Source organism: Carettochelys insculpta, chromosome 21 (genome assembly GCF_033958435.1).
Source record: "Carettochelys insculpta isolate YL-2023 chromosome 21, ASM3395843v1, whole genome shotgun sequence".
Classification (NCBI taxonomy): domain Eukaryota; kingdom Metazoa; phylum Chordata; order Testudines; family Carettochelyidae; genus Carettochelys; species Carettochelys insculpta.
In genome coordinates, this window is record NC_134157.1 from 25479996 (window position 1) to 25507605 (window position 27610).

Genomic DNA, 27610 nt, shown 5'->3' on the forward strand with positions numbered 1-27610 from the left:
TCACACCCTAACTTTGTGTTGTAACTTCCCATGTAGACAAGTCCTTGGTGAGAGCGCCCATGTGTTGTGGGAAGATGTAGTCCTATTAGGGATTCAGGTCACAGAGGAGAATTGGTGCATTAGGTGTGTAATGAGGTAAGCTCCCCACACTATGCCTTGCAGGAGCTGGGTGGAGCCAGTCATCTGTTTAGGCTGCTTTAGACAGGAGGCAGCTGGTTCAAGAGAGGCTCACCTGTACAGGAACATGCAGGGCCAGTAAATCCAGGTAGCAGGCAAGAGACTGGTCTGAAGGGAAAGGGCTGCCTCTACCTCGGAAACAGTGTTTGTGGACTTCTAGGAAAGACTCCACAAAGGCAGGCAGCAGTTACTCCCTAAAAAAGAGGATTCTTGGAGCTAGTAAACCCAGAGAGACCAGGGGAACCAGGTGTGGTAGGAAGCAGTCCAGGCAAAGAGTTGTACACCACAGTCAGAGTGACAGCTGCAAGCTGTGGATGGGGGAGCGTGCCTTGAGACCTAATCCCCAGAGTGACCAGAGGGAGGCGCCAGCAAAGTGGTGAGTCGAGCACCCCTTGACAAAACAACTGTTACAACTTCCATGAGGCACACTGGCAGCATATCAGAAATCCAGCATTTTCGTTTTCAGAATATTGTTTTTTGTCTGGAAATCAAAAACTTCTCAGTATTTGGTCAGTGCGTATTTTGGTAAAAAATTGAGTCTCTTTGCAGAAAGAAAATACTATTTCAAATATTTTATTTAGTTAAAAAACATTTTTGATTAAAAAAATTTATAAAAATCTTTTGATTAACCTTGGTTAGCACCTCAGCACCTTCATATGGTGCTTTCTGATAAAATAGGCCTAAACTGTTTACTAATTAAAAAACAAATCAACTGACAATTCTGAACAACCGTTATTAATATTAAGAGTAAGAATTTGCAGATAATAGGTTGCATAGTAAATGGTGATGTAGTTACATAATTAAATAATGTGGTTTCTTTCTGACAAGTCTCAGAGGTGTAGTTGTGTTAGTCTGTAATAGTATAGACCTGTTAACCAGTGAGCTGTATGAATTGGGTTAAAAACAGCCAGTTTTTGTCAAGCACAGTTGAACTTACAGTGAAGCATTTTTCACATTATAAATTGAAGACGGACATGCTCAAATGTGGGATGTAGTTAAACTAATAATGGAACAAATGTCAGAAAATTAAATATATGCAATGTTATTTTAGCTGTGTCAATCCCAGTATATTAGCAAGACAGGGTAGGTGAGGTAATACCTTCTACTGGGCCAACCTTGGTTGGTGAGTGAGAGAGAAGCTTTCAAGCTTACACAGAGCTCTTCTTCATGTCAGCTGTAGCTAGGATTACTTTCTTCCCACAGGTTTCATTCAGTCATTTGAGATGTAGTTGGAGTTTCAAAAAAATAATTTTTTGATTTGATCCAGTTTCACTTACATAGTAATTCTGATGTGATATTCTTACCAGTTCTTTGTATTTTGTTTTATATATCTTGTCACCTCTACAGAGGTTTGCTTAAAAGTCACCTTTAAGAAAGAGGTAGAAACTCTTTCAGGCTGTCTTTATTCATCATTAATAAAAGTGCATGAATCCAAAGTCTTTTTCATGTGGAGGTTACATTTTAATTACTGTAAGGGTTTTGAAAATCTGGGTTTTGTGAATGTGCTATGGGGAGAGGTCGGCACCCTTCGGCTCCAAAGTCGATTATGGCCCTTAGAGGGGTTAGTTGCGGGTCTGGGCACTGCTCCTGCTGTCTCCTCTGTGGCTCCATGCCCTGCCGCCACTGAAACAGTAGAACTAAATTTAATTAGTTTAACTGCCAGAAGGGTGGTGGGAGGGATCCATCTGTTGAACCAATTATATTTAGTTCCATTATTTCAGCGGCAGCCGGGCAGGGGAGCCACGCTTGCTACATGTGGAGGAAGTGCTAATCCCACAGGAGAGCTGGGGGGAGGGGTGACTGAGTCTGTCCCTGCTGGATTTGCACAGCCCCACTGAGAAGGAGAAAGAGGAGGAGGAAATGGAAAGTGGGGAGGCGGTGGCCATGGAGGAGCAGCAGTAACACACGAAACTGGCCAAGCAGAAGCACAAGCACATACACCAGTGTAACAGGTACATGCAGTTCAAACTGTGTGAGGTCTTCTGCAAGAAGGGCAAGGAGATGCCCTGCGCACAGCTGGAGGAGGTTGTTGACTGAGGCGGGTTAATCCTCAGGATGGGGGAGCAGGTTTGGGGCTGAGGGGTTAATCCTGGCGTGGGGGGTTGGGGTTGAGGTGGGTTAAGCCTGAAGATGGGGGGGGGTTGTGGGATGAGGGGGGTTGAGCTTGGGGAGGGGGTATGGATATGGGGCCTGCGGTGAGTAAAGCCTGGAGATGGGGTGAGGGTTGTGTGCCAAGGGGGTGGGTTCTGAGAATGCTGGGGGTGTGGAGGGTTGATGCAAACATTGCTCCTTCCTGATTAAGAACCTATGCCCAGGCGCAGCATTTCTCTTGTCCTCATTTGCTCTCCAATCCAGGGGTGAAAGTAACTTAAACTTTCTAAATGGTACAAATCATTGTCTGTGCACGGTTCTTAAAATAGGGGCTACACAAAGTATGTTTTGATGTTATTTATTAAGAACTGTCTTGTATTCACATGCATTGCGGCTCTTGAAGTATTGATTCCATAATTGAATTTGAAAAAAATGGCTCTTCTTGCTCTTTTGGTGGCAAACCCCTGGTTATGGGCTGCAGAGAATAATTTGGGATAAGATGTCAGCACAATTAAACCACAGTTCATGAAGTGGTAACCTTGTCCTCCTATCACTGTGGAATGAATGTAAGGAATCACTCAGAGGAGAAAAATGGATACTACTCTTTCCGTAACAGTTTTTTGAGATGTTTGCATGAGTGCACATCCAGCCTCCTTCCCCTCTTTATCAGAGTAAATTTGGTAGGAAGTAACTGGGAGAAGATGCAGAAGGGGAGGGGAGCAGCTCATTCCCTTATACCTGAGCAGTAGCGTGTGCAAGACTGTAGATTGTGCTTGGGCTGCCAAACTTTCACAGTGACATGGACATGTGTAACATATCTCGAAGAACAGTAGTTATGGAAAGGTTGGTAACCATTTTATTAAAACTGGAAATAATTCAAAGTTTTGGAACTTGTTTTCATTAATAACACCAGAGTTACACTTAGAAATTATTTAATCTTTTCCACTCCCAAAGTGAGAACCTTGCAAAACCAAGTACTCAAATTAGTTGCATGAACATAGCAAGTACATCTAAGTGAACCTTCACTTTGCAGTGACTCTGGGATGAGTCTGAAATATATGCAATGTTTTTAAAGTGTAAAATGTTAACCACATTAAGCAAATTTTCCAAAAAAGAGCTCTTGCTTTTGTGTTGAAGAATTGCATCTCTAGTTTGTTTGTACACTCAGTGTGGTTGTTGTAAACAGCTGTGACAAAAAGTTAATGATTTTTTCCTTCCAGAATACAAAAATTTGTTCCACCTTGTTTTTTCAGAAACTTCTAGAACTGAACAACCTTCATTCTCTGATGGCTGTGGTATCAGCATTGCAAAGTGCACCTATTTTCAGGCTGACAAAAACCTGGGCTGTAAGTTAACTTCTCTTTATTTCAAATCTTCTCCCTTGTGTTACAGAATATAATAATCCTGCATTTTTTTAACCTGAGCTCCGAAAATCACTAGTTTGCTGGGTGGAAGAAGGAATGTAACTTATCGTCCTGAGTGTTTTTGTTATGTTATCAAATGAGTCTAATATGGTACCAACATGAAACCATCTGTTTAGGAACAAGAAATATATATTGTTTTATGGTTTTTAATAGAAACCATTAATTTACATGTTACCTAAAGCATAATCTTAAATTGCTTGCTTACTGTTATTTCCTTTCCATATTATGTTGTCTCAAACATCGGTTGTGTCTTGTAATAACCTAGACCAGGGGTCTGCAACCTGTGGCTCCCAACGCTATATTTGCAAAGTGAATACAAAAAACCAATTCCACACCCTCCTGATTATTCAATAAATGGTAAACGTCTAAAAGCACAAAAATGAACAACTCATGTCTAAATAGAAAAACCATATGTGATCTTGAAACGTTGGATAAATCTCCCTAGCATCCTCCAGAGAAAGAGAAGGTTCAGGAGTGAAAGTCAAGAAGACAGTGTTACAAACACGTAAAGTGTGAGGAAATAGAATATGTAAGAAGTTTGTGAATGTCCTGCAGTGAACATGTATCACATTGCAAATCGTGTGTGCACTATTCTTAAAATAGGTGTTACAAAAAGTATGGTTTTACATTATTTATTATGGACCATCTCGTATTCATGTGCAAATTGCAGCTCTTGAACTACTGAGTTTTTTACCAAATTGGAAAAAATGCCTCTTCTTGGTATTTTGGCTGCCGACCTCTGACCTAGACTGTGAGTTCTTTGCAGCAATGGTTTGTTTTTTATTGTGTGTCAGTACTGCATCTTACATGTTAGAGTCCTTATTCCTGGTTGGGTCCTCTGCATATTACTGCAGTACAAGTAATCATCATCGGTGATCCCCTGAGGTTGAGGATGATCTTTCACAGGTTTTATTTTTCATAGGTCCTTATGTGACTGACAAGTCAGATCCCTGAGCTGCAGATTTGTTGGCAGATATTGCCGGTGGTAGTAGAAAACAGGACTTGTCATGATTGCTATGTGACAGTTGTCTTTCCTTTCTTTTCCGATGTTTTTCTCAACCAGGGCAAGACGGTTCTCCTTAAAAGTGGACATTCCTTTTCTGGCAAGTCTTTGCCTCTCTCCCAGTGTGTGGTAGCAATGTCACATCTCTTGGGCTATGTCTACTTTAGCACACTACGTTGAAGTAGCCTATTTCGAAGTAAGAACATCGAAATAGGCTACTTCAATGTGTATCGTCTACACATCCTCCGGGGTTGGTGCCATTGACGTTCAGTGTCGAAGTAGCAACGGGGAATGTTGAAAGGAGCCATCCCGGAAGGAAATGTGGAGCATCCACACACACACAAGCACTCCCTGTCGAAATAAGGGGCCAGAAAAGCCTGCAGATGGGGTCACAGACTGGACTAGCCCTTCTGGGGCAACAGCAAGCTGCTCCCTTAAAGGGCTCCTCTCAGACACACTTGGCCTGCACAGCACGAGGTCCACAGAGCCGACAACAAGTTGCAGACCCTGTGCATGGACCCCCAGCTGCAGCAACAGCAGCAGCCAGAAGCCCTGGGCTAAGGGCTGCTGCACATGGCGACCGCAGAGCCCCGCAGGGGCTGGACAAAGTATCTCTCAACCCCTCAGTTGATGGCCGCCATGGAGGACCCTGCTATTTCGGTGTAGCAGGATGTGGATCGTCTACACACACCCTACGTCGACGTTGAACATCGAAGTAGGGCGCTATTCCCACCTTCGGATAGAAATAGCGATCTTGACCTCTCCCCACCTAACGTAGATTTCAACGTCGAAATAGCGCACGGCACGTGTAGACACGACACGTGCTATTTCGTTGTTGTGCCAGCTACTTCGAAGTAGCCGGCTAGTGTAGATGCGCCCTTGATGTTTAACTTAAGTTTGTGATTTAGCGAATTTCTTCTAGCTTCCCTATTTCATTTCTCCTTTTGGTTTGTTGACTATACAGCATTTGTTTTGGTAAGTGTTTATCAGGCTTGAGTACAGAGTGCCTGCTCCACCTCAGCTGGTGCTGGTTAATCAAAGCCTCAGCACTGAAGATGCTGGCCTCTGTGTGGACATCAGTAATTAATGTGATGATCCTCCCACTCTACCTTGAGTGTCTTCCAAAGAAAAGACTGGTGCTAGTGTTTCAGGTTTTTTTGGCATTTTTTATAGGTTACCAAATGTCTCAGACATAGAGCAGAGTTGGGATTTCCATTGCTTTGTAAACTAAAAGTCTAGTGTGTGTTCTAAAGTTGAGACAGTTGAACATGTGATGAGATAGTCTGCCAAAGGTAGGTTTGGCACAACATATTCGGTACTGCCCTCTGTGAGAGATGGTTGCCAACGTGTTCTACATTTTTCCAGTTCTTTGTCAAAGTAGAGCAGGGGCCAGCAAACCCCGCCCCCCCGAACATGGGTGCCAAGCATGTCACATGATCCGATTTTCATCAGCACATGTGGTGGGAGCTGAGCCCCACCCCTCCTGCCCCCGTACAGCTGGGAGCTTGCTCTAAGCCATGCTACCTGTAGATTAACAAAAGACGAGCTAATGCTACCAACCACCACCTAAACGGTAAAGCTCTGCATCTTTATTTATTAATGAAGCTGCAGAAGTAAGACTATTAACTTTAAAAAGTATCATGCGCTCTCGGACCGTACATAGAGGTCAAAAGGTGAAATTTTGGCACTCTGTCTCAGGAAGGTTGCTGACTCCGATGTAGGGCATCCTTTTGAGTCTGATGACTCAGGGAGAACTTCTGCGGATATTCAGAATTAGCCCTCTGTTGTTTTAAGCTTCAGAAAAGCAATTCATGGCTGTTTGTAGATCCTCCTTGGAGTGAGCAACTACAACACCATCATCTGTGTACTGGAGTTTAGTTATTGTTGCTGGTATTATTTTATTTCTGACACAGAGGCCAGACAGATTAAAGAGGTTGCCATCACTCTGATGTTAGATGCTGGTGTCCTGTGGTAGATTGTCTTGGATTAACGTTTTCATAGTTGCTAAGAAAATGGAGAAGGGATTGGAGCCAGTACACAGCCTTGTTTTACACTAATTCGGATGACAAAGGCCTTAGAGAGAGAGCCACTGCACAGAATAGAGGGTCATCTGGTTGTAGAGGAGTCTTACAATTGTGATAAATTTGCTTGGGCAGCCAAACTTTGACAAGTTTTCCACAGAGGCTCATGTTTAAAAGAGTTAAGGCTTTGGTAAGATTGCTAAAGGCCATATACAGCTCCTGGCCATGTTCTTGACATTTTTGTCAGTGGTGTCTTCTACTAGTCTGAAACCACACTGCGACTCTGAAAGTGCTTCCTCTGCAAGAGAGAGCAGGCAATTTTGTAATATTCCAGCAAGAATGCTCTCAGTAATGGAGAATGCTTTGATAGTTGTCATGGTTATCCCTGTCTTCCTTTTAGAATATGGTGATGTTAGCATTATGTAACTCAGCAGGGATTTATTCTATGTGCCAAATTTTAAGGAGTAGCAAATGAAGCTTGTTAGTCAGTGTTTATCCTTCCCCACTTTCAGTACTTTGGATGGTACACCATCAGGGCCTGGTGCTTTATTGTTTTTTGAAATGTTCAATTGTTTTGCCCATTGCCTCAGATGTCAGTGAGTGGGCAAGAGTTTTTCAGACTGGTTGCTGAGGGATGGAGTCAATAGTGTCAGCAATTTCAAAGCTTTATGGTAGTGTTTCTTCCAGTACTCTTTGATGGATTCCTTGTCTTTAAAATGTCCACATATGCTTGGTCACAAAAAAGGTTCTGCGTATCATATCTGTCAGTATATGTCTGTATCTCTTTTGCTTTGTCCTCCTGCCATTCATTTTTTATTTCTCAGATCCTCCTTTGAATTTCATCTCTGAACTAATGGAAAGAGCTCTGCTTTTAATGGAATAATGGTTTTGACAGTCACAGAATGCTTTTCTCTTTTGGACCAAAAGGGTGGTATTCTCGATGTTGTTGTCAAACATGTCCTGATAGCAGTGGGTGGTAAAGCTAGTGGATTCCCCGCAAGCCTCAAGAAGGGTGTGTTTTATGGCTTTCCAGTCTTTGACACTTAGTTGTCATTTCCACATGTGCATATGGTCAGTTTTTTCCCCTGAGAAATGTTTGGACAGTCTCTTAATGCTCTGAAGACTGAAGTTTTTGGATAGTGTATTGTCATATTCATGATTTGGATTGCTTCCCATCTTTCAGTGCAATCCTGATGGACATGACTGACTTTATTAGGAGGTGGTCAGTCTAGCAATCATTGGCTGATCTTATGACATGGAAGATTTGGATATCTCCTAGATTCTGTGTTGTTACAATGACATAGTTTGGGGTAGGCCACTGTTTAGACCAGGGTGTTGCCAAGTTTTGTATTTGTTGGTTTGACTGAAGATTGTTTGTGAACACAAGGTCATGCTCTGCACATTTGATGAGTAGAAGGATGCCATTGGAATTGGTAATAAGTAATTATAAAAAGGTTTCTTAGGTAAGCAGTTCTTTCAAAATATCAAGGAAAACTTCTGTTCTTTTAAGAAATCTTTTAAGCAATTTTTGTCAATTAATAGGCCAAAATATTTCCATACTTTAGGCAAGTCAAGCTTTCCTGTCCTGTCATTGTCGGTGTGTTTTATACAGATAATACACACTATTGTCAAAATTGTTTCTGGTGCTGAAAATCTTCATGAAAAGAGACATCCCTTCTAGTTCCATCTCACATACGCATAACTCACTGTGATGTTTTGGGGATCACCCAGACCAGAACATGTGTTCTGTCATGTCCAGCCCTGTGAGTTTTGGTGCCTTAATGTTATGCTGCCATGTCTCAGAGCCTTAACATTGGTAGCCAATCTACAAGCGTGCTTCTCACCCTGGCTTCCAACAGCCTTGAAAGTGTTGATCCCAGAAACCTTCCAATCTTGAGTCTTCCCAAATCTGTTTAAACCAGGCTCTCAAATATCAGGCAGAGGCTTTCCCACTCTAGTTTCATTGCCCTTGAAGATGTGAAACCCCCCTCCATTTACCAGTTCATTTGGACACACGTACATAGTTTACACAATGGAGACCTGCTTGGGGCAAAAACAAAGAAATGGTTAAAAAAATCACAGATGCAGAAGTGAAATAGTAAGGGAGAAACAAAGGTGCAATATCAGGAAATACAGTTCTACATTAGATGAATTCCCTTCATCTGAGGAAGTGGTTTCCACCCACCAAAGCTCATGACCCAATAAATTTGTTAGTTTCTAATGTGCTACAGGACTGCTTGTTGTTTGCGAAGCTACAGAATAAAACTCTTACCCCTCTGACTCCCTTTTCTAATATGATACCTTTTGCCTTTGAACAGCTTTCCAGCAGACATATGGCATAGAATACATCAAGCATTCATAGATAGTCCCGCACCTTTGAGATTGTCCCTTGGTTTTGGATAAAAATGTCAGTTTCAGGTCTCCTTTCAAAAGGCTTACTCACTCACTGCAATCTCTCCTAGCTCAAGATTATTCAGAGTGGGGGAAGTTCCAGCAGGGATGATTCTAGCAGTTCTCCTTCAAGTGGTGCCCCGTGTGTGCTCTACATAAGACGTCTTGGTGCCCTGCACTGACAATCAGAGGTTTTTCAGCAGCAGTATGTATCCTTGGCAGCAAAGCATGAACAGTATGCAGCTTGTGCTTGTAGTGGCTGTTAACTGTTGCACGCCACCTGCCAGCCCTCAGTTCCTTCTCTACTACCCTCTGCTTAGGTCAGAATGCCAGCAGCACTCAGTCTACCTTCATTCAACCTCCTTTTTCCGGCTGTAAACCCTTTTTTTGCACCCTCACTGGCTTTTATTATATATAGTGTCAGACCCCTCATCTGTTCCTTAGGCATCCTGTGTTTCCAGGTGTCTCCTTGTGTACCTCAGAGAGGCCCCTTTGTTACCCTGCGGCTTCCCAAAGGCAAAGGTCTCCCTTTTCCGAGCCTTTTTCATCACAAGCCAGTCTTGAATGTGGGTGGAGATGGACCCTCTCCACTGGTGTCGGGCTGCCCCAGATTGGCCTGATTTGGGTACCCCTCCAGGGGAAGGGTTGGGGGAGTCCAGTCCCACCCATTGCCCTGGACTCCGACCCAGGGACCATAGGAAGGGAGGGAGCTAGCGGGGCTTTTGCCCCTGCCCTCTGGCAGCGACCTTTCTCCAGGCTTGTTCACCCACCACTTCCCTCTGATACATGGTGGCTATCATCCCTCGGCTTCACTCTGCCCGTCCTGCTCTGCCCTTTTCTCAGCCCTCCAGTCTCCTCCTCTCTGGGCACCGCTCACTGCTCCTGCTGCCTGGGGAAAGTCTTTTGTATCATAGAATCACAGGGCTGGAAGAGACCTCAGGAGGTCATCTAGTCCAGCCCCGTGTTTCAAGAAGGATCAACTCCCACTAAGTCATCCCAGCCAGGACCGTGTCCAGCCAGGACTTAAAAACCTTGAGGGATGGAGAATCCACCACCTCTCTAGGCAACACATTCCAATGCTTCACCGTCCTCCCGGTGAAGTAGTTTTTCCTAATATCCAGCCCACACCTCTCCCTCTTCAACTTCAGACTGTTACTCCTTGTTCTGCTATCTGACACCACTGAGAACAGTTTCTCACCCTCCTCTTTAGAGTTCCCCTTTAGAGCTCCTTGTAGGGAGCCTGGAGGCCTTAACTGGTCACAGGTGCTTGATTGCAAGCAGTGACTGTCTGACTCCTGATGAGCCCCAGCTGTCTATGCAGCCTGCAGGACTTCTCCCTCTGGGAACTTAGGAGAGGAACAAAAAGGAGTCCCTCCAGCACCCAAAATGTTCACCCTCCATCAGGCATTTGTCGGCTGCAGCTTTTGGTCTGTCACAATATATACACTTCCATCAGTGCCCCATGGCACCTACGACCAACAACCCTGCCTGACTCCTCAGGCTTTAAATATGTTCATCATGTTGGCTGTCTATTCCCATTTCAGATGGCCACACCCAATGCATCTGCGGCCTCGGTGAGTCACACCCCCCCCCTCCAAAAAATGTGCCAAAGCAAAGCCCAGGATCTTTAACTGAAATTAATACTTGTGGAGAAATTCCTTAGACCACAAGTCCATCAGACCCTGAGGCTAGGTCCTTGCTGAGACAGAATGCTGTCAGCCACTTCTCACCAAGGACCATCAAAAACAAAGATGGTGACAAAATACAGGCTTTCAGCCTCGCCCCATGGAGAACGGCCTAAGAAAAAGTGTTCTCCAGTGAAAAACACAGCCTGGGTACTGATGGCACAGTCCCCTGTGGACCTTGAGGCACCAGACCCATCAAGCACTCAGATGGCCTGAGGGGAAAAGGCCAAACACAAAACTATTCCTACCTCTGGAGTGCAGCCAAAGAAGCATATTGCTAGTCTTCCTCCTCTAGCACTGAAGAAATTGGTACCAATCACAGACAAACCACTGCAGGTCAAATTGACACTGGTGCTGACAACTCAAGCACCTTCGGTACCGATGGTAGCAAAGCCCCTGGAATCATTGGCCTCCAGAACTCCAGTACTGACTGCATTATGCACTCCGATACAGACCTTCACAGTACCACCACTGCTAATGATCCTCTCGGACTTAGCATTAACTTCAGTACTTGGCATGCCGCTCTTTGGTACTGACATTACTCATTATGTCAGGCTCTCCCTCCCTGGCTACCACCAATTCCCCAGTCCCTATCAGGGCTCCTTTGTCGGCTGTCACTGCTGGCTCCTGGCCCCAGCCACCGGCTCACTGGCCCTAGCCATTGCTCCTGGGCCACAGTCAGCTTCCTGGCCTCCACAATCTCAGTCCTTGCTGCTGCTGGCTTCCTGCCTTTGCCATCCTGGCTGTGGCTGCTAGGCCCTGGCTGGAGCTCCTAGAGACCAGGCTCTTAGCTGAGCCCTGCTCCCAGCCACCAATGCTCTCTGGTCCAGCTACGGGTGATGCTGCCAGACCAGAGAGTCCTGGATTTTAGAGGTTCAACCTGTGTTTTCCTCACCATCTGATGCAGCTGTATCATCTGTTTTTTTCCAAAAGTTATTGAACATTCCTGCCTCTTCTGCATTATTTTTTATAATTCTACATTCTTATCCATTAATGGACTAATACCATTGTCAGGGTTTTGTTTTATATTTGTTCCTTTGCTCTTCATATCTGGTGTCCTACAAGCATATCACATGAAACTATATATCAAATTTTAGTTATTGTAGACATTTTAATTTACTATGTCAGATTTTTTTAATAAAATTTTATTTGTAAACAAAATTCACATATTTCCTCCTGGACTGAGAATCTTCCCTGTTACTGCAGAAATAAAGATATTGGAAGATGAGAAAATAGACTGAACCTTTTCAAATTTTGGAAATGCGCTTGACTAAATAAACTCTCGGAATTATCTTTGGAAGACTTACAGCACTAGTAAGGGCAGTCCAAGCTTCTCTCCCATGTCCCCAATCAATTTGTCACAAAAGGTCTTGAATTACCACCACTATGACTCACAAGAGGAATCCAGTTTCCATGCTGATGCTCCTTGGGATTCTTATTGACAGACCCAGCAGAAGTCTAAGTGTTTGAGTGTGCTGTGGGTAACTGCTTAGTAGGAATTAAGACTGTGACAAAATCTTCATTTCATATAGCCTACTGAAGAAGTATTGGTTTGGAAATCCACTTTAGTTGATCCAACTATCTCATTACCCAAATCATCTCCATCATGTACTTATTTCATATAATATGATGAGAAACACAGGTCTACATGCATTAATTCTGTTTTGACTTATAAAATGTTTGTTTCAGTGTAAAAGTGCTGCTCTGACCACCACGCAGTTGATGGCTTGGTTCGTGTTACTTCAACATTCCATTTCAGTGCCACAATACAGTGAAACAAAAGGTCTGTACAAATTTCTAATACACACATTTGGCTGGACTCCCAGACAGAGCAAAATTTTGTGGGCAGACTTATTGTTTATACTAGGGAATATTAGTACAATCCTCCAGATTTTTTTTAAATTATAGTGTCTTCCCATTAGGGAATGAAGTCATTATGCTAGAATGTAAGAACTTTCGTTGGCCCTTTACTATTCAAACTCTTCAGGCCTCTTATGCGCAACGGTCAAGTCATCTTTCAGTAGAAGTCCTCACTAGTACACAGAACAGTATTGCAGAATATTTACTATTCCTTAGTGCTACCAGGAATATTTACTATTCCTTAGTGCTACCCCTGCCCCCCATATCCCTCATGGGGCTCCCAGGGTCCCGGAGGTGGGAAAAAAGCGGGGGCTCCCTCCTGGACAGCAGGAGCTGAAGGACTTCCTGGGCCTCTGGGAAGAGGAGGAGATCCTCCATGAGATGGCCTTCAAGCAGCGAAACGCCTCAGCATTCACCTGTCTGGCCCAGGGCCTCCTCACAAGGGGCTATCCAGAGAGTACTGCCAAGGAAGTGTGGTCGAAAGTTAAAGAACTGTGCCAGGACTATCCCCGGGCCCAGGACCAGGCCAGCCACTCCAGGCCAGCTCCAGCCACCTGCCTGTATTTCTGGGAGCTTTGGGGCATCCTGGGGCACTGGGGCAGCTCCCCACCCCTCACGATCCTCGATGCATCAGTGGATGAGCCGCATCCAAAGGCAGAGGAGCAGCCTGGACTGGGTCCCCATGCACCAGCAGATCCCAGACTTCTGGAATATGTGGGCATTTTGGATGCAGCTGGCCCAGCCCACGTATATGTCCATGAACTGCCCCTTTGTGTCCACCAGAGCTGGGAGGACCATCAAATGGTAGCCCTTTCTGCTTATGTACTGGCCAGCTCTGGGTGCCAAGGTGCAGATGGGGATGTGCATGCCATCCAAAGTGCTGAAGCAGTTTCGGAAGTCCAGTTCTGCAAAACCCATGATGATGGCATCCACATACCCCAGATGGATGACCCTGTGAAGTATCATCACGCTGATGGCTCGGACGACTTACGTGGGGGGTGTGGGAGGGGGGACATGCGCTCCCATGGGGGCATGGTGGGCCGTCTGCGGCCCCTGCCTGCCTGCCCCCTCCCGGCCCTCTGCAGCTGAGGTTTCCTATTGCCCCAGCCACCCCCACCTCCCATGGGGGACGTGCGACCCAGGCCTGGCTTACCTTCATGAGTACGGCCCAACGGTGGCCTTGCCCACCCCGAACTGTTCTCCTGTGGAGCAGTAGGAGTCTGGGATGGCCAACTTCCAGATGGCATTTGCAGCCCACTTCTCCAGGGTGAGAGCTGGCTGCATGCAGGTGTCCTGGTGCTGGAGTGTGGGGGCGAACCAGTGGCAGATCTCTTTGAAAGTCTGCCTGGACATGTGGAAGTTTCGGAGCCATCTTTTGTCATACCATTGCCCCAGCACTAGGCACTCCCACACTCAGTGCTGCTGGGGTGGATCCAGAGGCTCCAGGGCACCTGGGGGGAAGCCCGGCGGTGTCCTAGATGGGGGGCCCCACGGCCTCAAGGGGGCTGCTTGGCCAGCTCAGTAGCTTGGGGGCAACTGCAGCGACAGTGCAGAGCACGGCCAGGAGGGTCTCTGTGATGGGGGTGTCCTCATCCCGGAGCTGCTGCTGAGACTCTATCCTGGAGCACAAGTAGGCTCTGCTGTGTTGGGGACAGCTGGGCAGCACTCAGCTCCTGGATGGTGGAGGGAGGGGCCCCATGAGGGAGCATCTGGCTGCAGCCCCAGAAGGGCCTGTCAGCCATGGAACCCCGTCTGTGGCGTTTCCTGCCCCCTTCTTTCAAAAGAGTGCCTGGAGCCATGTGGATGCTCCTTTTTGAAAGAATGCAGTGGCCCTTCTATAAGGCAGATTGACTCACCAATGCGCTTTTAATGTGTGGTTGTTCTCTTTCAAAAGCCACTCTTTTGACTGCTCTCTTTCGATTTTTGCCCTTTTGAAGGGGTGCTGAGGTGTAGCTTAAGTGTTTTTCAGACCTAAAACCACATTGAAATCTCCATTCATAACCTGCCATGGGAGTTAAAATGTCAGTATTGGGTTTTACTGGTGTGCTCTGGAATATTTTAAAGAATTAAGTAAGAAAAACATGTATTGAATTGATTCAACATGGTAATTCGTCACTAATATCTGCTTTCCTATCAATAATCCCATTTTAATGTATTCACAGGATAGTGCCCTGTAGGATTTCCTGAGGAGCTGATGTGAAGTGAGCTTAAAAAGCAAAATTAAACATCAGTTTTGATGTGAGGGCTGCTCTGCGTCTTTGTCACTTGTTAGGTTTAGATTTGTAAAATTACACAATGAGAGACTTGATTTTGCAACATTTGTGCATATTGATTTTATTGGGACTGCTCTTGTGAGTAAAATTTGCTAGCACAAGTAACTTAATGGGATCAACTTTAAGAACGATCAGATTTTCTGCAATTAATCTTGCAGTATGATTGACAGGATAGTGATCAACTAATACTTTCCTAAGACATACATACTATGACACTACCCAAAGAAGAGCTTTGAGTGAACATACTAGAAATAATAAGATTTGTAGCTTCCCTAACAATTCATGTAGGAAATGTGGTGAGCTGTGATTGTCTGCAGCATAGTGTCACAGTTTTAAAAGCCAGCGATGATTCCCAAATTTTTACAACTCTGCAGAGCCCTCTTGGGACAGCAATAGGGTGACCATCCATCCCATATTAGAGGATGGTCCCGAGTCCCAATTTATGTTTTAAAAGGGCCTAATTGTCCCTTATTTGAGCCCTCCCCTGCTGACCTTTTCTGTTAGCAGCTGCGCAGCCTCAGAAAAGCGGGGGAGCTGGGCGGCTGCCACAGCCTTGACGCTTCCCCGGGACTCGGGGGGCACCGGTGGCTGTTGCTTCCCTGGGGCTCCCAGCAGCTGCTGCTTCGCTGGGGCTCTGGGGCCAGGAGTGCCCATGACTGCCACTTCCCCAGGGCTTCCAGCAGCTGCTGCTTCCCCAGGGCTCCTGGGGAGCACCTGCAGCTGCCACTTCCCTGGGGCTTCGGGACTGGGAGTGCCCATGGCTGCTGGTTCTCTGAGGCTCCTGTGGTGCACCTGCAGATGCCACTTCCCCAGGGCTCCTGGGGAGTGCTGGTGGCTGCCGCTTCCTTGAGGCTCCCGGGGAGGGCCAGCAGCTGCTGCTTTCCTGGACTTCTGGGCGGGCCAGTGACTGCTGCCTCCTTCTCAGCTCCCTGAGGCTTGGTGGAGCTGGGAGGAGCTGCCCCTCCCCTACATACCTCCCTGTCCTGTGTTTGGGACAGGGAGATACAGTCACCCTAGCTGGCAGTAAATGAAGCATTTACTTAAAGAACTCTGGGGAGCTCTCTGTATAGGTAACATTGTTTACGCGCTTTGTAAAACCACTAAATCCAATCCAGGCCTCTTGTGACTAAAGTTTATTTAGAATAGGCAAAATTGCTAACAAAGTGAAAATTAAGCAGAATCTATCAATGTGTTTACAGACACAATGCAGCAAGTTTAGCTAACTAGATTTGGCTTAGTCATAACCCATTGCTTAAGCAGAATACAACTTACAAGACAACTTCTGCTATAGTATTTTTTACCATTTATTCTTATAGCAAGAATGCTTGAGGCTCTCCATTCAAATTATGTTCTTACTGAATATTGTAGTAAGCAATATAAAAGAATTTTCTTTTAAAAAATGCTAATTTTATGATTTCCTTCCCAGCTGTAAGTGGTGTGTGTTAACTATATCCTGATTTAACAGGACTTGTTCTCCCTCACCTTAAGCTAGCAACTTGCAAGATGAAAATAGATCCTGGAGTGCTCTAAATCTTTACTGTAAAGGAGGAGAAAAAAATTCTTTATGTTCATAATTCTCTTTTTTCTTTAGTGTAAGTGTCTTCATGTGTTGTTATTGCAAAGTAAAATTACACTAAATGGAAAATAATAGTTGAATAAAATGGTACAATAACAGTTCTGTTTTGAATGCTTGTATGGTGAGAACGGTACCATTCCACTTTAGGTGTCTGTACACCCCTGTACTGAAGCCAGATAACTTTTTTCCCAGCGTGGGCACCATCAGGATGGTACATATGCCCTTTGCATGCTCTTGCTGCTAGCTGAGAATATAAAGGAACAGAGCTTCTCTAATTCCCCTCAATCCCTCCTGCTGTCTGTGATAGTAGTTGGAGCAAGCATGTGAGTTATCTTGTGTTTTCTCTTTTTATCTTAGAAAACTCTTTTAAACATTTTTAATGTAAATATTTAGCTTTTTCTAGTTAAGATATTTGTTACAAGTTTCCATTCAGCCTATTTTTCTTTGTTTCCATTGAGCTTTGTGTCAGTACTAAGGTATGTCAGGTCTCCAGGCTTCAAGTGCTGCTGAATGCAGTATGTTAATACCAGTCAGCAGTTACCAGTGCAGGTTCTTGAAGTTTCTGGATTAGGGACATATTACGAAAAAGTGCCCTTTTTGCAGCAGGTTTTAGAGCCATTTAGCAGCTTGCCTGTGTCAATGTGATCTAGACAGAAGGGATCCTTCTCGAGCCTTGGTGCCTTGTAAGCACCAGAAGCAGTTCAACAAAACAAAACATCAGAAATGTAGCACTTTAAAGACTATCAAAGTGATTTATTCGGTGATGAGCTTTCGTGGGATAGACCCACTTCATCAGATCCTGACCCACGAAAGCACATCACAATAAATCATTTTGTTAGTCTTTAATGTGCTACATTTCTGCTGTTTTGTTTCGTTGAAGTACAGACTAACATGGCTACCTCTCTGTTACTACAAAGCAGTTCAGTTCATCAGCTACTTCCAGCCAAAAGAAGGTGCCTTCTTTGAAGGCTAGATACCAATCAGATTCTCTACAAGCAGATGGGTACCAAGGCCGGAGCAACTCAGGTGTGGTGGCCCGTGGAACCATACTCCAGCAATATTTATTTGTTGACGCAGTGACCTCACGTTGAAAATGACTCTATTGCTGATCCTTCTGCACTGACTTCTGTAGCAAAGACTACTCGATTGTTAGGGCAATGCCTAAATTGTATGGGACAAAAAAGACCTTCTCTTGGTCATAGGTTCACAGTGCTGGAAGGGACTTCAGGGGGTCATCTAGTCCAGCCCCCTGCTTCAAGCAGGATCAATCCCAACTAAGTCATCCCAGCCAGGACCTTGTCCAGCTGGGACTTAAAAACCTCTAGGGATGGAGAATCCACCATCCCTTTAGGCAACTCATTCCAGTGCTTTGCCGTCCTCCTGATGAAGTAGTTTTTCCTAATGTCCAACCTACTCCTCCTCTTCTGTAACTTCAGACCATTGCTCCTTGTTCTGCCATCTGTTGCCACTGAGAAGTTTCTCTGCATCCTTTTTAGAGTTCCCCTTCAGGAAGTTGAAGGCTACTATTAAATCACCTCTAAGTCTTCTCTTCTGTAAACTAAACAAGCCCAAATCCTTCAGCCTTTCCTCATAAGTCATGTGCTCCAGCCCCTTAATCGTTTTTGTTGCCCTCTGCTGAACGTTCTCCAGCACATCCACATCCTTTCTATACTGGGGGGCCCAAAACTGGACACAGTTTATCCTCCAATTTATCCAGATCACTCTGGATCCTATCTCTGCCCTCCAACGAATCTACCTCTCCCCCAGCTTTGTGTCATCTGCAAACTTGCTGAAAGTGCAATCCAGTCCCTCATCCAGGTTATTAATAAAGATGTTGAACAATACCAGCCCCAGAACTGAGCCTTGGGCCACTGCGCTTGAAACTGACCACCATCCAGATAATGAGCCATTGACCACTACCTATTGAGCCTGATGGTCAGGGTGGGGAGGGAGGGAGGAACCCAAAGCCATACCCACCATCATCTCATTGGGAAGGGAGACAATAAAGCCACTGGGAGCACAGGATCCACGTGTCAGCAGGTCCTCCATGACCTCCACCACCTGCAGCCAGTTCAAGGGAGCCAGCATGACAGGTGTGTTACCAGCACCTTGTCACTATGCCTTGCCAATAACTCTGGCAGCTGAGGAGGGGCTGGCGTCAAAGATCAGTGCCGGGAAGGTGAATCTGTTGGTACCAGATTCTCCTTTTTTGCAGTAGAAATCTGTATTTTCTGCAGTGGAAATCAAGCAGGTGCCACCTCTATTAGCTGCTTTGTACTGGTACACTGGATGTCCCAGCAGTGGAATCTATTGCATCATGCCAAGTGTACAGGAATAGTGACAGGGAAATGCTGAATGTTTCTGTCAGTAATATCCAAGGCCATGTTGATCCCATGCTTGTTTGGCTGCCTCTCCGTGTTGTGCCAACTTGACCATCCCATGTTGATTCATTATCTAACTTGGAGGAGGATTCCTACAGATCTGAGTCCTTCTTCTGAAGGGCCCAAGTACCCTCATGATCCTTGGAATACAGCTCCAGTTCTTATTACTGTGACTACTGTCAGCTCTGGATTAACACAGGCGCTTTAGAGACATCAAACCAGGGCCTGTGTGAAAGACGGGGGGTCCCCACAAAAAAATCCATTCAGTAGTCACGATCAAATGGTTGATCCTGGAACTTCTGCCACTTGACTGTGATCTCCATGTCACTAGAAGTTTGGTGGTACTGCAGGGCTCAGGCAGCATGCCTGCATGCAGTGGCCCCATGCCACTTCTGGAAGCAGCCAGCTTCTGCCATATCTCTGCAGCTCCTGGCAGCGGTGAGGGGTGGTACACATCTCTCACTCATAGCACCAGTTGCAGCACCTTCTTGACACTGATACCCGACAGTGATATTTGATGCCAGCCCCTCCTCAGACTTCTTTTCATGCTCCCCTGTCCTGGCTCCCTCGAGATGGATCAGTCAATCACAGAGCGTGCCCAAGAATAAAAAGGCTAAGAGAGTGAACCTTTTTGGATGGAAAGTGTACTCCACGGGAAGTCTACAACTACCTGTTTCCAGCTAGCAGGCACTTCTCAGGTGCTCTGACTTTAATTCCTGGAATGCTTTCTCCAAGTTTCAGGAGCTACTGCCCATGGTGGTGAGGCTGGAGTTTGCAGTGGTGGTACAGAAGGGTGGTAAAGTCTCTAAAATGGTGCTTCAAGTGGCCCTGGACTCCATGGATTCAGCCACACAGGCTATGGCCAGAGGGATTGCCATGCAGTTCAATTCGTGGCTTCAGTTTTCTGGCCTCCTGGCCAAAATACACCACCAGTACGAGACCTGGCCTTAAAGATTTCAGGGTCACTGTGAAATCCCTAGGAATCCACATGCCTGCCCAACACCAATGGCACTTGAGGTTCCAGCAGCCCCAACACTCCTCTGGCCTTCCCAGAGTAGATCAGAGATGCTCTAGGGGTCGGTGTAACAATCACAGGGTCCCCAAGCCCTAAGCTTCAGTTTTGAGAGTACACCAAAGGGCAGAGCACCATAAGCCATCCAGGATCCTCTCCCACTTTCACAGTTCCTGGATTCAAATTATCTCAGATGACTAGGTCCTGAGCATGGTTGTGGTGGGATGCTCTATCCAGTTCTGCTCCCTCCTTTCCTACCAACCTGCTTCCCTGTCTCGCTTCATGGACCCTTCTTACAAACAGCTCTTCCTTCTGGAAGTGCACTTACTCCTCACTTTAGATAGTAACAGAGAGAAAGCCGTGCTAGTCTATATACTATCAAACAAAAAAGCAGTCCAGTAGCACTTTAAAGACAAACAAAATAATTTATTAGGTGATGAGCTTTCATGGAACAGGCCCACTTCTTCAGATACAAAAGCTCATCACCTAATAAATTATTTTGTTTGTCTTTAAAGTGCTACTGGACTGCTTTCTCACTTTAGATGTGATGGAGGAGGTTCCTCAGGAACTCGGGGCAGGGGGTTCATTCCTGGTACTTCCTCATTCCAAAGGTGGTTTGCACCCGCTCCCAGACTTCAGGAACTTAAATAAATTCATATGAAAGCTTTGGTTCCACATAGTCTCCTGGGCCTACATTATCCTTTCCCTTGATCTGGGGGACAGGTACACCATCCTCGATCTCAAGGATGCATATTTTCACGTTTCCATTATCTCAGCCTCCAAATGGTTTGTCCATTTTTGTAATGGCCAACAGACAACACCAGTTCACAATGTTGCCCTTTGGTCTAGCCACAGCACTTCAAGTCTCCACAAAGTGCATGGCAGAGTTGGCAGCAGTTTCTTTCTGTATCTGGATGGTTAATCAAGGGCAGGTTGAGAGAGCTGGCCCTTTGGCTTCCAGACCTCATCTACATCTGGGCGTAAACCTCAGTTCCAAGTGATAGCAAGCCTCATATTCATGCTGCAGCGATGCCCAGTGACAATGGTCTACAACTGCATGAGGCTTCTCAGGCACATGGGCTCTTGTACTTATGTACTGTACCATGCGTGCCTGCACCAGTTAATCAATTAAACGGGATTTAACATTCCTAATTTATTCATGGGTTTTCTCCTGCACATGTCTGTAATAACCCTAGTCATGTTTCTCTACCTTGGAGTGTTAGTAAATTCTACAATGATTCAAACAGCCTTTGTAACCTTTCTGGATCATTTTGGCACCATTTGGTCTTTTATGAGTGTAAAAGGTATGAACCAAACTGTCTGCAGGGAGAGTAGTACAGGTTGAACCTCTCAATTCTGGCACACTCGGGACCTGACCAGTGCTGAACCAGAGAATTTGCTGAGCCATGGGAAGTTAGTGTTGTCTAGAAGCATTACCAACACTTCCACTGCTTCCATGGCTCTTAGAAGATATTTTGGGGGTAAATTAGAGCTAAATAACAGAACAGAACACTGAGAGCCAAAATAAACTTTCTGAACTGTGGGAAACTTGGCCACACCTGTGCTAAGTGGACATCCATCTAACTAAAATCATGCAGCACCATGGATGGTGCCCCACTAGAGAAGTTCTGCCTATTCTAAAGTCTTTGTTTAGGTAGACTCTGATACATCCCTCATTCTGAAACTGCTTGGGAATCACTGCAAGTGGAATAGACATGCAAGCACTTGAAGAAAAAGTTGTTTACATGCTCTGTAACAGTTGTTCTTTGATATGTGTTGCATATGTCCTTTCCACATCCCGCTCTTCTTCCTCTGCACATTATAATTCTTACGAGACTGGTATTTTGTATGATGAAACTGATAGAGTTCCATGCAATTCCTCCCATATATATTTTCAGGGTATGTCTTCACTATTCTGGGAGACTGACTTGCTCAGAGTCAATATTTTGGAGTTTAGTTTTGCACATCTAAGATGGACGTGTGAAATTGACCTTTCGGGGTTGCAGTTCACCCCTGTATCCCTCGCAAGATTGATGGGAAAAATTCTCCTGATGGCCTTCCCCAGAAGAGATGTCCATGGTAGCCAAGCATAGACACACTGATTCTAGTGATGCAGTTGCCATAGCTAGAATTGCATATCTCTGGTTGACTTACTTTGCCTAATGTACGCATAGCATCGGTTGGTCCAATGAAAGATATTACGTCACTCATCTTGGCAGTCGGGAAATTTGTCAATCTTGCAAGAACGTGAACTTTTCAGCTGGGGTCATGCAATGATTAAAGTTGTTCTTGAGTCAAACATCACCTAACAAGTACCATAGGTTTTTGCATCTTACTTTATAGTTATATTACATGGCAAAGTAAATTACAGAGCTTGTTCAGCAGGCTTTTCAGAAAGCTCCCAGTTCCTCAGATGAGAAAAGTGTGTTTTAGTGACTGCATAAGGTAATGAACCATATAGTTGCATGGTTGATATTTTTTAGGAAGTGGAAAACCTCTTGGGATAGGGAGAGCATATAGAGAATGGGTGATCTCAGCTTTCTCCAAAATACCATGTACTGGTGATAGAAGACAAGATGGAGGGCAGAGGGCAGAAAGTAGAATACAGTAAAATAAGATGGAGGTGTATAGAAAACAGGTGAGAGAGAAGGCTGTTCTTGTGTACCTGAGTTTACTCATCTGAGGTTAGGAAGAATTTTTCCCGTATAATATGGAACTGGAAAAACTGGTGCAGTGTGGGAGATTTATATCTTTATCCAATATTGTCCACACCTCTAAGACAGGAGTCTATATGAGAGGGGCAAGTTTTCTATTCTTTCTAATAATAAACTATATTTGAAAACAAAATATATTAATATACACCATGATTGAGCATATGTTTTGAACATTTCTGTACTAGGTAAAATCTTCAATAATACTCATCTGTATCCTCTGTGTTGTAGGTTTTGAGACCTAGCACAACAGCAATCATTTCTCCTGGGCTACGTCTACACTAGCCAAACACTTCAAAATGGCCATGCAAATGGCCTTTTCGAAGTTTACTAGTGAAGCGCTGAAATACATATTCAACACCTCATTAGTATGCGGGCGGCTGCGGCACTTCGAAATTGACACGGCTCACTGCTGCACGGCTTGTCCAGACGGGGCTCCTTTTCGAAAGGACCCCAGCTACTTCGAAATCCCCTTATTCCTATCTGCTCATATTGTCAGTTTCATCATACAAAGTACCAGTCTCAAGAATTATAATGTGGAGAGGAAGAAGAGTGGGATGTGGAAAGGACACGTGCAACACATATCAAAGAACAACTGTTACAGAGCATGCTAGTTGTAGTCTCCTGTTCGTTGTCTTATCTTGTCTCTTTCCTCCTCTTGACTTTCAGTCCCAGTCTCCCTCCTTCAGTTCATTAGCCAATTTCACTCTCCCCCTTCCTTTCCTTGGGTTCTTGTTGTGGGTTCTTGGCCCTCCCTACCCATATAGACCCAAACTCCCCTCCTCCTCATTCCATCTCCCAGTCTTCTTGCCCAGGCCGTTCCAGGTTCCCAGGTTCCTTGCCCTATCATCCCCATCTTACCAGACTCCTTTTTCCAATTTACTCCTTTTACTGTCCCATTATCCAACATTTGTCACTTCTGCAGTCAAATCAAGTGGCTTCCTCATCCATGTGGCCTGGATGCTAGCAGCAGTGGGTAACACAGGAGAAATGGGGTGCCTTCTCATTTCTGAAGCCCTGCCCCACCCTGGCCTGGAACAGCTAGGAGCTGCCATGACAAGTCAAGTCCTGTTGAGCCCTGCTAGCTCTGGAATGGAACTCTGGGGATTGTGCATATGTAGTCTGAGTGGCAGTAGGAGCTCCGAGGAGATGAGTCTTACTAAATTGCTCTCTGGGGATGTCTCATGATGTCTGGTTAGCCCGAGGAGTTATACGAGTCTACTGCATGTGTAGTAAGTGAAGAATCTTCAGAGACTTTAGCTTTAGCATGTCTGTATTGAGCATGTGCAAACTGCAGCTTTTTTTTCAAGTGATTGTGCACTTCTCTGGAGATGTACATGTGCTCAGATCAGTTGAGTCTCGGTTTCAAAGCATGCAGGTGCTAGGGAATTTCAAACAAAAGTGCACAAGCATTTTTAACATGGGAACAAGACCATCAAGCCAGCTCTCTGTCCATCTTATAGTCCAAGGATCCAATCCATATTTCCTTAACTTATGAACAAGAATGTTGTGGGAGACCGTATCAAAAGCCTTGCTGAAGTCAAGGTATATCACGTCCACTGACTTCCTCATGTCCACAGAGCTTGTTACCCCATCATAGAAGCTAATCAGATTGGTCAGACAGGTCTTGCCCCTGGTGAATCCATGTTGGCTACTTTTGATCACTTTCCCCTCTTCCAAGTGCTCCAGAACAGATTCCTGGAGGATTCCCTCCATTATTTTCCCAGGGATTGAGGTAAGGCTGATGGGTCTGTAGTTCCCTGGATTGTCCTTCTTTCCTTTTTTAAAATGGGCAGTACATTTGCCTTCTTCCCGTCATCCGGTATCTCCCCTGATCTCCAAGAGTCTTCAAGGATAATGGCCAAAGGTTCAGCAGTGACATCTGCCAATTCCCTCAGTACCCTGGGGTGCATTAAATCCAGATCCATGGACTTGTGCACATCTAGTTTTTCTAGATAGCTCAGAACGTGTTCCTTTCCGACAGATGGCTGCCCTCCACCTTCCCATACTGCGTCGTCTAGGACTGTCATGTGGAAGTTGACTTTCTTCTTCGAGTGTCCCCGTGGGTGCTCCACGTTAGGTGTCGGGCTCGCCCCGGCGCCGCAGGTCGGATCTTCCAAGCAGTATCTGCTGGACCGCGCATGCGCCGGTGCGCGCTGCTCCCTTGCGTGCTCCTGGCCACGTGCGCAATCCGGTCCCCGCCAGTTCCTCTTTAACGGCCATCGGCTGCAGACGGAATCCGCTCAGGCTATGGCCAGAGTTAGCGTATTTAACGTTTTTAATTGTTTTAAAGTTTCTTCAGTCTTAGATTAAGTTAGTCGGTTGTTGTTTTCAACACAAAAAAAAAAACAAAGAAAGGGAAGGAATTCAAAGCTTCCAATCCTAGTAACAAGCAGAGCATCGGAGGCCAGGAGCCTAGGGCCATTAGCCCTCCTGCCGTGGCAGGCTTTATCCGAGAGGGGAACAAGCACAGAGAAGGTGCTAAGTACCCTATTAACAACTCAAAGACTCACCACAATGTCCTCTTCAGGATTCAAGAAGTGTGAGTCGTGCCGCGAGGCGATGCCAGTGTCTGATGGGCACAGTCAGTGTATAAGGTGTTTGGGAGAATCCCATGTCACTCAGAAATGTTCCTTCTGTGCCAAGTTAACAGCCACAGCAAGGAAGGACAGGGAAATGCGGCTGAAAATGCTGCTGTTCGACAAGGCCCTCCAGCCAGATGTGCCGGAGCGGCCGCAGCAGGAGGGACCCTCCGGGGCCCATAAAAGGAAAGCCGTGTCCCTAACCCTATCAGCGCAAAAACGGAAGAAAATCTCCCCAACCTGATCCCTGCCGGCAGGAACAGCGAGCGGGACGGGTGGAGCGCACAGCCCCCAGCCGCAGCTACAGCTGATCGGCGGCGGCGCAGAGACGCACGTGGCAGAGGTTCAGCCTCTAATGATCAAACAGCCACCCCGCACCGTGGGCAGGGCGGCGGCCAAGCAAGTGCCGGAACCGGCGGCTCTGCAAACAGCGGCACCGACCCCCGGGGAACCGGTGGCGCAGAGTGCGCAGGCACGTGGCCTGCAGGCACCGGGGGAGACTGCTCGCACAACACCGCTGAGGAGCGTGCCGAGCGCAGTGCAGACTACGGGGCCGAGATCCCCGACGTGTCAGGGGGCAGAGCCACCCCCACAGGGGAGCGGAAAGGCAGCACAGAAAACACGGCACCGCAGTCCCTCTCCAAACAGGGCTACAGAGCTGCTTTCTCTGAGCCCTCCACTCGTGCTGTGGACTCCAACGAGAAGGCAGGGGTCACCCCTAGCCTATCCGGAGCCCCCATCTCAATTTCTACAGCCAGCCTCCCCTTGGTTTGGACCACCTTCGCCCTTCTTGGGCTTCGAGCCACTTGAGTACTATCACAAATCGGTCTCTCCAGCATCCCATGTCTCCAGAAGATCTCGCTCCCCCAGACGTAGGGGGTATACACCAAGGGAGTGGTCCAGGTCACCATCCCAGGAGCAGTGCCCGTGTAGACACCATAGGCATACTACCAGAGACAGATCCCCACAGACGGTTCCGTATCCCCGAGGGCAATCGCGAATGGGGACAGAGACTCAGATATCTCAGGGGGAGTTGATTCTGGAACCCCGGGATTTTCCCTCACAAGCTTCTAGCGAGCGGATGTACCACCGTCAACAGGACCCGGAGGGGTCCAGAGAGGCGTACCGAGCGGTTCCTCGCTGTCCTCCCCGGATGAGGCTACGGCCCCGGGGGACGTCCATCCTCCGGACGAGCTCAAACAGTTCCAAGAGCTGTTTAAAAGGGTGGCCTTCATGCAAGGCATCCAGACAGCAGAGGTGCAAGAGAAGCACCATAAGCTCCTTAAAAATCTGAGACCTCCGGCCTCCTCTAAAATAGCCATACCGCTTGACGAAGCAATCTTGGAGTCCGCCACCACGATATGGCAGACCCCTGCGACTATTCCGCCTGTCCACAAGAGAGCAGACAAGAAATACTTCGTACCGGCAAAGGGCATGGAGTTCCTATTCAGCTACCCGCAACCAAATTCTCTGGTGGAAGAATCATCTCAACAGAGATCAAAAACCTCTCAGTTCAAAACAGGGGGAACGGACAAAGATGCCAAGAAACTAGAGCTGTTCGGCAGAAAGGTCTACTCCTCCTCCACCCTACTGTTGAGAATTGCGAATTACGCAGCGCATCTAGCGAACTACAATTTCGGCAACTACTCTAGGTTAACCTCCCTCATGGACTCGCTTCCAGAGGACAAGAAGCCGGTGCTCAAGGCTATCGTGCAAGAAGGCTACGCTGCCTCGAGAACGGGAGTTCAGATCGCCCTGGATGTTGCGGACACAGCAGCACGCTCAACAGCTACGGCAGGGGTAATGCGAAGGGAGTCCTGGCTGCAAACATTGGGTATACCGAGGGATCTGCAGGAGAAGATCGTCGATCTCCCCTTCGACACGCAGAAGCTGTTTGCTGAATCAACTGACTCGGTCCTTCATTCCAGTAAAGACTCAAGAGCCACTCTTAGGCTCTTAGGGATCTACACCCCTCCATACAGAAAGAAAAAGTACTACCCTCAGGAAAGACGGTACCAGTATCAGCCACAGCGTCCCCAGTACCACAGGGGTTACGAGCAAGGGCGACATCAACAGCATCAACAATATAGAACACCCAGGCAATGTTCCCAACAGAGCTGTGCATCCTTGGGACAGGGCCAAAGGCCACAAGTTTGACACGCAGATCCAGGGCTGCGCCATCACTACCATCGCACAATGTCATCCGAAGCTGTTATTCCACCATCGCCTCCGACCATTCTACTACCAGTGGCAAAGGATCACCACAGACAAATGGGTGCTGGAGATCATAGCCACGGGGTATGCGATCCCCTTCCAGTCACTCCCACCGCAACGACCTCCACCCAGGCCCCACCTAAAGGATGCCTCCCACGAAGCGAGACTCAAGTAGGAGGTAGACCATCTTATGCTCATAGGGGCAGTGG

At 46.4% G+C, this 27610-nt stretch overlaps 1 protein-coding gene across 3 annotated transcripts in view; it reads left to right on the plus strand.

The window, feature by feature from the left end:
- RALGPS1 (Ral GEF with PH domain and SH3 binding motif 1) overlaps window positions 1-27610 on the plus strand; it is a 445865-nt gene that overhangs the window by 179052 nt on the left and 239203 nt on the right. For all 3 annotated transcript variants that reach the window (XM_075015701.1, XM_075015700.1, XM_075015702.1), the window contains one exon: window positions 3522-3614. In XM_075015701.1, coding sequence (XP_074871802.1) covers window positions 3522-3614 — 93 coding nt within the window. The remainder of the gene's footprint in view (window positions 1-3521; window positions 3615-27610) is intronic.